The sequence below is a fragment of the Artemia sp. Qi Xiang Cuo genome, chromosome 11 (assembly GCF_049724085.1).
Source record: "Artemia sp. Qi Xiang Cuo chromosome 11, ASM4972408v1, whole genome shotgun sequence".
Taxonomy (NCBI): domain Eukaryota; kingdom Metazoa; phylum Arthropoda; class Branchiopoda; order Anostraca; family Artemiidae; genus Artemia; species Artemia sp. Qi Xiang Cuo.
In genome coordinates, this window is record NC_142804.1 from 21,833,740 (window position 1) to 21,847,669 (window position 13,930).

At 38.0% G+C, this 13,930-nt stretch overlaps 1 protein-coding gene across 1 annotated transcript; it reads right to left on the reverse strand.

Annotated features, from left to right (window-relative positions):
- Positions 1 to 469: 469 nt before the first annotated feature.
- LOC148946758 (uncharacterized) lies at positions 470 to 1,027 on the reverse strand. Its single transcript, XM_089096416.1, has one exon. It carries the CDS (start codon positions 1,025 to 1,027, stop codon positions 470 to 472), a length of 558 nt encoding a protein of 185 aa, XP_088952542.1.
- Between the last annotated feature and the right edge of the window lie 12,903 nt (positions 1,028 to 13,930).

The following is a 13,930-nucleotide window of genomic DNA, read 5'->3' on the forward strand; positions in this document are numbered from 1 at the left end:
GAGCTTTTTAGCCTGTCTTAAAAGGGTCTTAAGATTTCTATTATAACTTTTATAAATATCTTTATCTGATTGAGATCCATTTTTTAGTAGACCTTTCATAGAGTTCTTGTCTTTTATCCATTGATTTAAGTAGCGCTTTCGATATCCATGGTTTCTTTGCAACATCATAACGTGTACGCTTTTGTTTGAACTCTAGACTTTCATATAACATCTTAAACAGTTTTTCATACCATTTACCAAATTTATCATTAACACAATCCGTACCATTAAGGCATTCAAATGACTCATTCGTAAGTTTAGTCCTATACCTATATATGGCTTTCTTATCAATTATAGGCTGTTTAACTCTAGTCATACCATCTCCTTAACGACAACAACTAATAGCTGCACGGATAACAGTAGCACAGTGATCTGAGACGTTGTTCACTAACACTCGCGACAAATCGCAGCTAACATTCAAAAACAGATTTTAAATCACAGATGCAGAAGCTCCAGATATTCTAGTTGGAATATTAACAGGAGGGGAAAGGCCATAACTATACATAAGATTCAAAAAACTTCTTGCCTTCGAATTCAAATCTTGCACATTATTCAAATCAATATTGAAATCACCACTTATAAAGCAAGGCACTTGCGAATCCGGTATTTTATCCAACATATTATCAATCAGGTCTAAGAATTCATCCGTATTTCCTGAAGGGGGCCTATAAACAACAACAATAAATAGCTTCCGCCCAGACAATGAAACCTCTAACACCATTGACTCCAAAATCATTTCTCGATATTCTGCAATATCCGGCCTTGGCTTAACATTATATCCATTTTTCACCTTAATTGCAAGACCACCATGCTGTCTTTCCACTCGATTCCGAAGAAACAACCTATAGTCTGGTATATCCAATAATGAAGAGTTATGGTCTTTTAGCCAAGTTTCTGTCAAAGCCATTACATCAGGTTCCAGCCTAGATGAAACTTCATTAATATAATTAAACGCACTATTTAAACCAAGACAATTCATACCATACATTTTTAGCTCCTACATAACTTTCCATTCATTCAATTCATTCAGGCACACATAATTTGAATCAGCACCCTTGACATTCATTCCACCCTCAACCTGGTCTTCATTCATGATACCCTCACTCATATGCGAAAAATCAACACAACGACTCTCAAGTTCCCCCAATCTATTTAAATTTATCTCAACCATTATCAAACATCAAAGACGGGCAAGAGAACGAAGCGAGAGAAGCGAAACCATTTAACTTACCTCAAATTTCCATTCTACCATCAAGGCCCGAGGAAATGATGGAGCCAAAACCAGGCACCGAAACACAAAAACCTGAAACAAACAAAAAAACAAAATTAAATAAAAAAAAACTAATAAACGGTAATAGCCTTATAAAAGGCCACATCCAAATCACTCTAAACTCATATAACTAAGGGCTACTAGCCAAATATGCATAACTCCATCATAAACAAGAAAAAAAGAAAAAAAACATATAAAATTACTTAACAAAACATCTCTCTTTTTACCATACACAACTCTTCCAAAAAAAAAAGATCCATCTTGAAACAACATCAACGCGCCGATTTCATAGCATCATACCATCCGATTTTTTTAACTTCCCCATTTTCACGAATACGCAATACCGGAGGAACCACTGGAGGCACCAAACATTGGATCCCCCTTACTTGCAAAATCTTCCTTTTTTCAAGCACTTCCCTCCTAATCAATCTAACTTCCTTGCTTACGTCATCACTCGCAAAAACGGGTTTCTGAAACTTAAGTCTTTTCCGTTCAGTTTCTTCGCATTACTCATAATAGCTAATCGGCCTTGATATTCCGCTGTTTTTATCTTCATTAAATTGCCCGTAACTTTTACAACAGAAAAAGATGGAATATCCGAAGCAGGAATCCCGAGCCCATCAACTAGAACGCGTTTTATAGTGCTTTCAGCATCTAAACTTGGTCCAGTCTTAACATTCCAAAACAGAACGTTATTCTTCTTATCCGTATTTTGGACCAACATCGACTGTTTCTTTAACTGGGCAACTTAAGTACAAAGTTCATTTATTATGATCTCTTGCGCATGCGTCTTATCAGTCAGTTTACCCACTTAATCATTATTTTTGCTTGTATTGGCTTCATTAATCGCACACAGCGAACCACCGTGATCGATTGATTTTTTTATATTCTCCATATCAGATTCTACGGTTTTCAGTGAGCACTTAATATCTGAAACATCTTTATGTAATGTTTGTAACATTTCTAAAATCATGGAAATGCTACCAGCATTTGTTTTTTCGCATTCACGCACAAGACTAACATCAAAACTTGAGTTCATTCCTGAATCTTCATCACAAGGCCTTTTCTGGCCTGTCTGTACTGGAGTAGATTTTTTAATTTCTCCAGCTTCTTGGGACTAGGACACATCTAGATCATCCTGTTTCAGCTTCTTGTTGTCATTATTTCCTTCATTCTTCTTCTTATTCCCCATTCTTGGCTAATAATTAAAAAACGAAAATAAATTCTGGCGCCTACCTCAATCGGAACTTTTTTTTACCCACGCGATTCTAGCGTGCTATACATCAGCCGTTGAAAGGCACGGCAAACACCATTCATTCAGGAATCAGCTACAGTTCACAAAAAATCTTCACTTTTACTCCTGCATCAACCAGCTACAAAACTGTCTGCATGACATCATCTATTCTACAATGCAATTTGGCCAGCACTAGCCATCCACATAATGTTAACACAATGAATGCATGATCGCAATTTTTTATGCTTACATCTGAACTGTCCACTGTAATTTATTCTAAATTTAATCCGGCTTAAAAACAAAACAGATGTTTGCAGGTCAGATGCCAAACAGGAACTGAGCACTGAGCACATTCAAAGGGTAGTAGCCCTTTGAATATATAATCAAATGAGTTCTTTTTCAGGCTTCTACGACAAACATTTCAATAAAAACCTTATATAGCCACAGGGCATAACTTATATCCCGTGCCCTGAAAACTTTAGGTGAAGTTTTGTGCTCTAAGGTATAATTTCCTGAACTTTAACTAATTTGAACAAAATAGCTATTTCAAAATTTTAATTTGCTATGTTTGTGGAAATGGTGGGCAAGAAAAGGGTATTAGGTGCTTTCCAATCCCTTTCAACTATTAAAAAGGGCAAGAGCCATTTCAATTTCCAATCGAAGGAGGCCTTTTATAAGTTTCTACGATGACGCTTTCAGAAAAAAACCTATCTGCCCAAAAGGAGTAACATACAACCCATCCCCTGAGTGCTTTGGAGGAGTGTCTTCCTAAAAACAAAATTTCTATCTAGAAATCCCCATCCCTTGACAAATTAGTCATCCAAAAATTTGTGTCTAAAAAAAGTGATGGAGGGCTAGTTACCCTCAAATCACTTTCGACTATTAAAAAGAGCAGTAGACCTTTTAATTTCAAATCGAATCAGCAATTTTTCAAGTTTCTACAACAAAAATTTCAATAAAAACTTATATGCCTCCAGGGCATAACTTATAACCCTTGCCCTGAAGACTTGCCCTGTGAGGGGAGTGTCCTGCTCAAAGGTATAATTTCCTGCCCTTTAATTATGCGGGACAAAATGGCAATTTCAAAATTTTAATTGGATGTGTTTGGGAACATAACAGTTATGAAAGGAGTTTTAGTTGCATTCCAATTACTTTTGACTATTAAAAATGGCACAAGCAATTACAATTTCTAATCAAATTAGCCCTGTTTGAAGTTTCTGCGACAACGCTTTCTATAAAAACTGTATATATCCCCAGGGCAAAACTTACAATCCTTGTCCTGAGGGTTGTGAGGGGGTTGCCATCCTCAAAGACCTAATTTCCAGAACTTTAAACTGCGTTGAACAAAATGGCTATATCAAAATTTTGATTGGATGTGTTTAGGGGAATGGTGGGCGTGAGAGGAGGGTTGCTTACCGTCCAAACACTTTCAACTATTAAAAAGGGCAATAGCCCTTTGAATTTCCAATCGAATGAGCCTTTTTGAAATTTCTATGACAACGCCTTCAATAAAAATCTCATATTCCCCCAGGGCATAGCTTACAACACTTGCCCCGAGGGTTGTGGGTGAGTGTCCTCCTCAAAAACATATTTTCGATCTGGAAATCATCTACGCTGAACAAAATGGCTATCTCAAAATTTTGATTGGATGTGTTTGGGGGAATGATGATCATGGGGGGGGGGCTAGTTGCCCTCCAATTACTTTTGACTATTAAAAAGGGCACTAGCCTTTTGAATTTCCAATCGAATAAGCCTTTCTTGAAGTTTCTATGACAACTCCTTCTATAAAAACCTTATATGCCCCCAAGGAATAACTTCAAAACCCTTACCCCGAGGGTTGTGGATGGGAATGTCCTCCTCAAAAACATATTTTCTATTCGGATATCAACTATGCTGAACAAAATGGCTTTCTAAAAATTTTGATTGGATGTGTTTGGGGGAATAATGGGCGTGGGGGGGGGGGCTAGTTGCCCTCCAATCACTTTTGAGACTTAAAAGGGGCACTAGCCCGTCTAATTTTCAATCGAATGAGCCCTTTTCGAACTTTCTACGACAACTCCTTCGATACGAAGTGCCCGGGTATGGAGAAAAAAACAAAACAAAAGACACATTGTGCCCACATCGTTCTTTACTTAGGCAGCGCTAGCGCGCAGCCTCTGATCTTCCTATATTGATACATAAATAGGCAAACACCGACATCTAGCAATTATTCAAATTCTTCACTACATAACCAGATATGTTTCCATGGGCCCTTGCAAAGGATGTACCCAGAGGGGGGTTAGGGGGTTTAAACCCCCTCCTGAAAAAGTGTTGACTCGTAAAAACGTAACAAAAAACGGATATAAACAAATTTTTAATGCATTTTTTGAATTTTTTTTCGTTTACCCCCCTCCCTCCTCCAAAAAAATCTTGTGTAATGAGTAAAACTCCCGGTACATATTTACCAAATCATATCAAGGAGGCACACTTGTGCCTCTATAAAGAGGAGACCCACCACAATGTTAAGCGATTTCAGGTCCTAGAGGTCGCAGAGAGACGGCGGTAATTGCATTTTGTAGCCCATGCTCAAACTAAGAAACTTGCTAAATTTCATTCTCCTTCAACTTTATCTTCATGGGGTAAACTGGGCCGGAAGTTTGGACCCTACCATCACAGCTCCCCTTTAACGTTATCTGATTGGGCTGAAATTTAAAGGTTAAGCTTTCCTAGGGCACGGGAGCTTATCCTCGAAATTTCAGCTCAATCCGATCACTCCTTCCCTGTTTTCAAAAAACCAAATATAGCCAATTAAAATTCTTTTTTTCTTGGCCACGCCTTCAGGCCACAGTTGGCAACGGATCCGGTTGAATGAGGACTCATTCGAAGCAGAATTCGACCTGTTAGGGCCTTTTGATATTTTCAGACCGAAAAAATTATCCCCCGAATTTACATTTACGAAAAACCTTGTTTTCCTATATTAGCCCATGTAAATTTTTCCCACCACAACCCCGCTTTAACGTTGTTTGATCGGGCTGAAATTTAAAGGATAAGTTTTTCTGGGGCTTGGAAGCTTACCCTCGAAATTTCAGCTCAATCCGATCACTCCTTCCTTGTTTTCCAAAAACCAAATATCAAGTTTTGCTTGCGTCAAAAAGATTCCCCTAACTAAAAAAGAATTTCAATTATGTCTCTTTAGTGCAGCGGTGAGACTCCTGGCTGTCAGGCGGAAAACCCGGGTTCGATTCACAGTTAGATAAAAAATTTTATATACTGAATTTAAATTAAAAAAAAACTCAGTTTCTTTTTTAAATTATTTGAAAAAAATTACGTTTTCTAAAGAGTTAAAGAGGCTGAGTTACAAGGTTGACCCTTAAAACACCCTGTCGAGAAAGAAAAGAATAATACACAATCATCTAACAGTTAGTCAAGCAATGATAAGTAATAAACTGTACAGAAACGTGCAGAAATTATTTGAAAAAAACTACGTTTTCTAAAGAGTTAAAGAGGCTGAGTTACAAGGTCGAACCTTAAAACGTACAGGGATTAGGAGGCACAGTTGGGGGGCTGCCGCCCCCAACCCCCCCCGCTTTTGCAGCCTGTAAATAAATAAAAAAAGTTTTTTAAAGTGAAAGTAAGGAGCGACATTAAATCTTAAAACGATCAGAAATTATTCCGTATATGAAAGGGGATGTGCCCTCCTCAACGCCTCGCTCTTTACGCTAAAGTTTAACTTTCTCACAACTCTTTTTTTTTTTAAACAATGAAAACTTTAGCGTAAAGAGTGAGGCGTTGAGGAGGGCACAGCCCCTTTCATATACGGAATAATTTCTGATCGTTTTAAGATTTAATGTCGCTCCTTACTTTCACTTTAAAAAACTTTTTTATTTATTTACAGGCTGCGAAAGCGGGGGGTTTGGGGGGCAGCAGCCCCCCATCTGTGCCTCCTAATCCCTGTACGTTTTAAGGTTCGACCTTGTAACTCAGCCTCTTTAACTCTTTAGAAAACGTAGTTTTTTTCAAATCATTTTATTGAGTTAGGAATAAAGTGAATCAAACATTCGATGCCTTTTTTATGCTGATTACGAATATAATAATCATTTCTATCGGAAATGAATTTCAGCCCCCTACCCCACCCCCATGTGTGCAAATATATATCCTTAATTGACATATATAGGGGGGGGGCTAAAATTCATTTCTGATAGAAATGATTGTTATATAGTCAGCATAAAAAGGCATCAAATGGTATATTCACTTTATTTGAAACTAAATAATATGATTTGATAAATATTTACTAAACCCCCTTCGAAAAAAAAATCCTGGGTTCGGCCGTGGCCTTCACTTACGAGGTGAGAAACCAATTTGGAAATCTCTGCTCACTGTGATAGAGCGTCTATAAATATTCAATAACAAATTGCCATAATAACACGGTTCCATGGTGTATTGGTTAGCACTCAGGACTCTGAATCCTGCGATCTGAGTTCAAATCTCGGTGGAAGCTTTTATAAGAATTATTTTAATTAGCATAACTTTCTTTTATAATCGTTGGTTATTATTTTTTTTTCAAGTTAAGATCTGTTCAAAAAAAGTAACCGACATCAAGTTTGGAAGCATGTAAGAGTGATGGTGGAGGGGTGGGGATACCCGTCTTCTTTAAACGCTAACACGAAAAAAGCAAAACTATAAAAGAGAGAGAGGAAAGAGAGCGAGAGAGAGAGAGAGAGCGAGAGAGAGAGAGAGAAAGAAATAATAAGAACTGTGATTTCATAAAAAAGCAATCAAATATAACAAATTGTGCATCATCATACATTGAAGATGAAACGATTCAATCCAGATCTGCTTCGAAGTCAAATTAGCTAAACCTCAAAGTTGCTCCCATAGTCACAAAAATGAACATGGAAGTTTAACATCTTTTGAGCTTACACTTGTTACATTATCAAACGGTTCGTTGTATCCAATCGTAAGTAAGAAGTAACCCGGTTCAATAGTAATAAAAACTCTAAAAAACGGAATTTTGATACCAATAGATACATCAAAAGAATCGGATACTTATGCGGATTTTAAATATATAAGTTTCATAATCTCCATAATACATATAATAAAACATATAAGTTTTATAATCTCCCCTTGTTTCTGAGGTAGGTTCATGGATGATGTGTTGTGCGTTTGGAAACATGGATTGGACTCCTTAGAACTCTTTTGTCAGCAATTAAATATTTTTGATAATAATATTAAATTTATTGTTGAGTTTGAGGAAAATAATAATTTACCTTCTCTAGATATTCTATTAATTAAAAGGTATTTCCATTTACTCTTCTTAATTTACAGAAAACCAACGCGCAATGATAGGTATTTGAGTTTTCATTCTTGCCACCAGATGTCGGTGAAACGGTGTGTTATAATTTTTAGAGCCTTTAGATTTTTTCCAAGGAATTTCTGGATTCGGAATTACGTATTATACTTGAGGGATATTTTGTTTTATAATGATTACCCAATTAAATTCATTGACAAAATAATTGAAAATAGACGTATTAAACATGATAGTAGGGTTATTGGGGTTTCTCAGTCTTTAGATTTAGATATATAAAAAGTTTCATTTCATTGCCATATTTACCTGGTTTGGGTGAGAAACTTTCACAGGTTTTGCGTGAATTTGGAATTGAAACATATATCCAATCGTTGAGGCCAATGGGTAGTTTCTTTAGTTCTGGTAAGGATTTAACCGAGGGAAATTTAGTAAGTTGGGTGTATAGAATTCCTTGTTCTTGTGGGAAGTTCTATATTGGTAAGACTCTCCAACAATTTGATGAAAGGCTTATTGAACACCGAAATTCAATATAAAAAACCCTACAATTAAGCAAGCCTCCAGAAACTTTTGTTTCAGCTTTAGCAGAACATATTTGGTTTCAACAAGATCACTGTAAAATTTGATGAGGCCTTAGGTATTTCAAATGATAAGGGGTAGACACAGTTGGCGAGAGAAGCTATTGAAATTAAAAAACATATGTATGCTAACCTTTCAATAAATAGGGACATAGGTAGTTTAAATATTGACCCAATTTATGATAATCTTCTAAAGAGTGAATCAACAGTTAATAAGGGAATTAAGATTATAAATAATCACCAGGGGACTGTTTTACCTGCTAGACCAAAAGGAATTGCTTCAATATAAGCCAATAAAAGGTTTATTTCGAAATAGAATAGTTAAAGTAATCTTCATTTTTTTATTTTCCCGCAGTTGCTCTGGTGTTCTCACTGAAGTAACTCCATATTAGTATCTTTTCCCTACGTGGATCAGTTTGTGCCAATTGTATATTTTTTGTTTTGTTGATTGTCTTATTGGTTTTTTAGTTTTAACTTGTTTTTTTTTATCTTGTTCTTCTTCCGTCTTTCATGCTAAATACGCCTTGTTTGTGATACAGGCGAAATATCCGCGTTGTTTTACTTTTGTCTTTTCTCTCCACTGGCCACAGTCTCGTTTGTTGTTGTTTCTTTCATTGAGATATTTCTCTTTGTCGGTTTTTGACCCTCACTTTCGACTAGTAAAAAAGCCAACTTCAATTTCCAATCAAATGAGCCCCTTTTGAAATTTCTACAACAGCTTTCTATATAGACCTTTTATCCCCCCAGGGCATTACTTAGAACCTTTGCACTGAAAGCTCTGATGGGGTTATTATCATAAAAGACCTAACTTCTCAGACCATTAGGATATCAAAACTGTTATTGGATGTATTTGAGGAAAGCGAGGGCGTGGGAGGCGGTTAGTTACCCTTAAATCACTTTTGACTATTAAAAGGGCAATAGTCCTTTCGGTTTTCAATTGGATTAACCGTTTTGCATGTTTTTACAACATTGCCTTCAATAGAAACCTTACGTGCTCCCAGAGCATAACTTAAAGCTCTTGCCATGAGGGTTGTGAGGGGGGATAGGTCGTCATCCTTAAAGACCTAATTTCCAAATCTTTCAACCGCGTTTAATAAAATGGATATCTAAAAACTTTGATTGGATGTGTTTGGGAAAAAGATTGGCGTGAGAGGGTGGTTAGTTGCCTCAAATCACTTTCGACTATTGAAAAGGGCACTAGCCCTTTGAATTTCCAATTGAATGAGCCCTTTTTCAAGTTGCTACAAACATTTCAATAAAAACCTTATATACCCCCAGGGAATAACTTATAACCCTTGCCATGAAAACTTTGGGGGGGGGGGAGTGTCTTGCTCTAAGGTATAATTTCCTGAACTTTAACTGCGTGGAACAAAATGGCTATTTCAAAATTTTGATTTGTTATGTTTGGGGAAATGGTGGGCGAAGAAAGGGTGTTAGGTACCTTCCAATCACTTTCGACTATTAAAGATGGCACTAGCCATTTCAATTACCAATCGTAGGTGCCATTTTTGAAGTTTCTACGACGACGTGTTCAGAAAAAACCCTAAATGCCCCAAGGGCATAACTTACAACCCATCCCCTGAGGGCTGTGGGGGAGTGTCCTCCTCAAAACATTTTTTCTATCTAGAAATCCACAACACTTGACAAAATAGTCATCTAAAATTTTTATTGGATGGGTTTGTGGAACAAGTAGACGAGAGAGGGGGCTAGTTCCTCTCAATTCCCTTTTGACAAACATAAAGAACACTAAACTTTCTAATTGAAAATCGAATGAGCCCTTTTTTATGTTTTTAGAACAAGACTGTAAGTAGAAACATATATGACTCCTGGACAAAACTTAAAACACTTGTCCTAAAAATTTTGAAGGGAGTTTCCTTCTCAAATGTATAATTTTCTGACCTTAAACTATGCAGGCTAAAATGGCTATTTCAAAATTTTGATTGGATGTGTTTGGAAAAATGGTAGGCGTGGAAGGAATATTAGTTGCCTTCCAATTACTTTCGACTATTAAAAACGGCACAAGCAATTTCAATTTCTAATCGAATGAGCCCTTTTTGAAGTTTCTACGACAACACTTTCTATAAAAACTGTATATGCCCCCAGGGCATAACTTACAATCCTTGTCCTGAGGGTTGTGAGGGGGTTGTCCTCCTCAAAGACATAATTTCCAGATATTTATACTACGTTGAACAAAATGGCTATCTCAAAATTTTGATTGGATGTCTTTGGGGAAAAGGTGGGCGTTAGAGGGGGGTTAGTTACTGCCCAATCACTTTCAATTATTAAAAAGGGCCCTAGACCTTTGAATTTCGAGTCAAATGAGCCTTTTTTGAAGTTTCTACAACATCTCCTTCTATAAAAATCTCATATGCCGCCAGGGCATAGCTTACAACCCTTGCCCTGAGGGTTGTGGGGGAGTTTCCTCCCCAAAAACATATTTTTTATTTGGAAATCACCTATGGTGAAGAAAATGGCTATCTCAAAATTTTGATTGGATATGTTTGGGGGAATGATGGTCGTGGAGGGGGGGCTATGTACCCTCAAATCACTTCTGACTATTAAAAAGGGCACTAGCCCTTTGAATTTCCAATCAAATAAGCCTTTCTTGAAGTTTCTACGACAACGCCTTCTATAAAAACCTTATATGCCCCGAGGGCATAACTTAAAACCATTGCCCCGAGGGTTGTAGGGGAGTGTTCTCCTCAGAAACATATTTTCTATCAAGGAAATCAACTATGCTTAACAAAATGGCTATCTCAAAATTTTGATTGGACGTGTTTGGGGGAATGATGGGTCTGGGGGGGCTAGTTGCCCTCCAATCAGTTTTGACTATTAGAAAGGGCACTAGCCCTTTCTAATAGTTTCCAATCGAATGAGCCTTTTTTGAAGTTTATACGACAACACCTTCTATGAAAAACATTATATGCCTCCAGGGCATAACTTAAAACCCTTGCCCCGAGGGTTGTGGGGGAGTGTCCTCCTCAAAAATATATTTTCTATATGAAAATCAACTATGCTGAACAAAATGGCTATCTCAAAATTTTGATTGAATGTGTGTGGGGGAATAAGGGGCGTGAGGGGGGGGGGCTAGTTGCCCTCCAATCAGTTTTGACTATTAAAAGGGGCACTAGCCAGTCCAATTTGCAATCGAATGAGCCCTTTTCGAACTTTCTACGACAACTCCTTCGATACGAAGTGTCCGGGTATGGAAAAAAAAACACATTGTGCCAAAATCGTTCTTTACTTAGGAAGCGCTAGCGTGCTGCCTCTGATCTTACTATATTGATACATAAATAGGCGAACACCGACGTCTAGCAATTAGTCAAATTCTTCACTACCTAACCTGATATGTGTCCGTGTGCCCTTGCAAAGGACGTACCCAGAGGGGGGTTAGGGGGTTTGAACCCCCTCCCGAAAAAATTTTTGACTTGTAAAAACGTAACAAAAACGTATATAAACAAATTTTTTATGCGTTTTTTTAGTTTTTTTTTCGTTTAACCCCCCCCCCCGGAAAAATCTTTGAGTAAAACCCCCGGTAAATATGTACCAAATCATATTATTGAGTTAGGAAAAAAGTGAATACAACATTCGATGCCTTTTTTATGCTGATTACGAATATAAAAATCTTTTCTATCGGAAATGAATTTCAGCCCCCCCCCCGTCTAACCTATCCCCACATCTATACATGAAAATATATATATGAGTAGAAGGGCCTTATTGACTCCCATCACGCACCCCTGCTGCCACCTATAACTTTTTTTTAAATAGTTTATGGATGGTTATGTGTATTGATTATTTGATGTTTTATGGATTTTGTCAGTGAGAATGAAAAAACAGGAACTTTGTCACATTTATGTCTGTTTTCATGGATGGTTATGTGTGTTGATTATTTGATGTTTTATGGACTTTGTCAGTGAGAATGGAAAAACAGGAACTTTGTCACTTTCATGGACTATAGAGAACACGTGGTTAATGGGGTCAATGTTGTTGTTGTTGTTTTGGGCACGCGATAGAGTCATTAGCGAGAACACGTGGTTAATTAAAGCGATTGGGAATTTGGAACACCTGTGCTGTCAGTCACTAATCAAATTGTTTCCAGGGAATGTCTGACAGATGACGTCAAGTTAATTAATGTCTTTGATGCATTTTCAAAGAGAATTGTCTCCGGGACAAAGTTTAGATCACACCTGACAGATGATGTCATGATTGATTGATTGACACGAAAGGGGGATTAATTTGTTGTTCTAAAGAGAATTGATTCACGAAAGGAGAATTAATTTGGAGTTCTAACAAGAGAATCGTTTCCGAGGCAAAGTTTAGATCTTAGCGATGAATTGTTTTAGCGCGGGAATCAGGTTTCCAAATAATTGAAATGTGCCAGCGCAGGGATGCCAAACAAAAGGAACACGCTGAATTACGTTTAGGGATTATTTGGGCGAAACCCTTTTAGCCATTTATGGAATTATTTCGACGAAACAGTTAGAGACATTATAAAATATGATTTTTGAAGAGATTTTAGAAGAGAATTTGAGGGTGAAACTCTGTGGTCGTTATAATACATAACTTCCATTGAACAGTGTCGTGAGGTCCTCTACCCCAACCCTAAAGGGTTCCGATCCCCACCACCCCAACCCCGAAGGAAGCGCCCGGTCCTCAAAGGTCCCCCGGGCTCCCAAAGGACCACCCGGCCCTCAAGGGTCCCCCAGACCCCCAAAGGACCCCCGGGCCCCAAAGGGCCCCGCCCCCTTGGCCCCCAAAGGGCCCCTTTTCCTCCCCCTCCCCTCCTCCTCCTCCTCCCCTCCCCTCCTCCCCCTCCCTCCCTCCCCCCTCCCCCTCCCCCCTCCCCCATCTTTTAATATTTTTTTGTGCATTGAGACACAGAAGGGTCCCCCCCGAGCCCCCCCCCCCAAAGGGTCCCCGGCGCCCCAAAGGCTCCTGAGCCCCATTTTTAATACTTTTTAAGGCATTATTATATCTTTTCAGAACAAATTATTATTTTAGGGAATTATTTCGGCGAAACGGTTAGAGACATTTTAAAAGATGATTTTTGAAGATGTTTTAGAAGAGGATTTGAGGGTGAAACTCTGTGGTCGTTATAATACACAAGTTCCATTTGATCAGTGTCGTAAGGTCTCATACCCCAGCCACAAAGGTCCCCGGTCCCCCTAATGCCCCTCGAACCCCCAAAGACCACCGGGACCCCCCCCCCCATTTTTTTAAAAAATAATTTTTGAAATTTTTTTAACATGGTATTTTTTTTAACTTTTTTACGTATCTTAAAATGATATGAAATATGCTTACGGCACTACCAATCGTACTCTGTGCTTGTTCACAGACACGACGTGGCTTTCCCACTGGTACTCTATGGCAGGTTATCGACACTACCTAGTTTATTGTGTGCATTAAATCAGTATTTTTTTCACAGTAGAAGGATAAACACACAATTCATATCTATAAAAAAGAGAAGATGAATTATTCGACGAAAGTATGTACACATGAAAAAATCATCGTCGCTTTGAATGCTGACA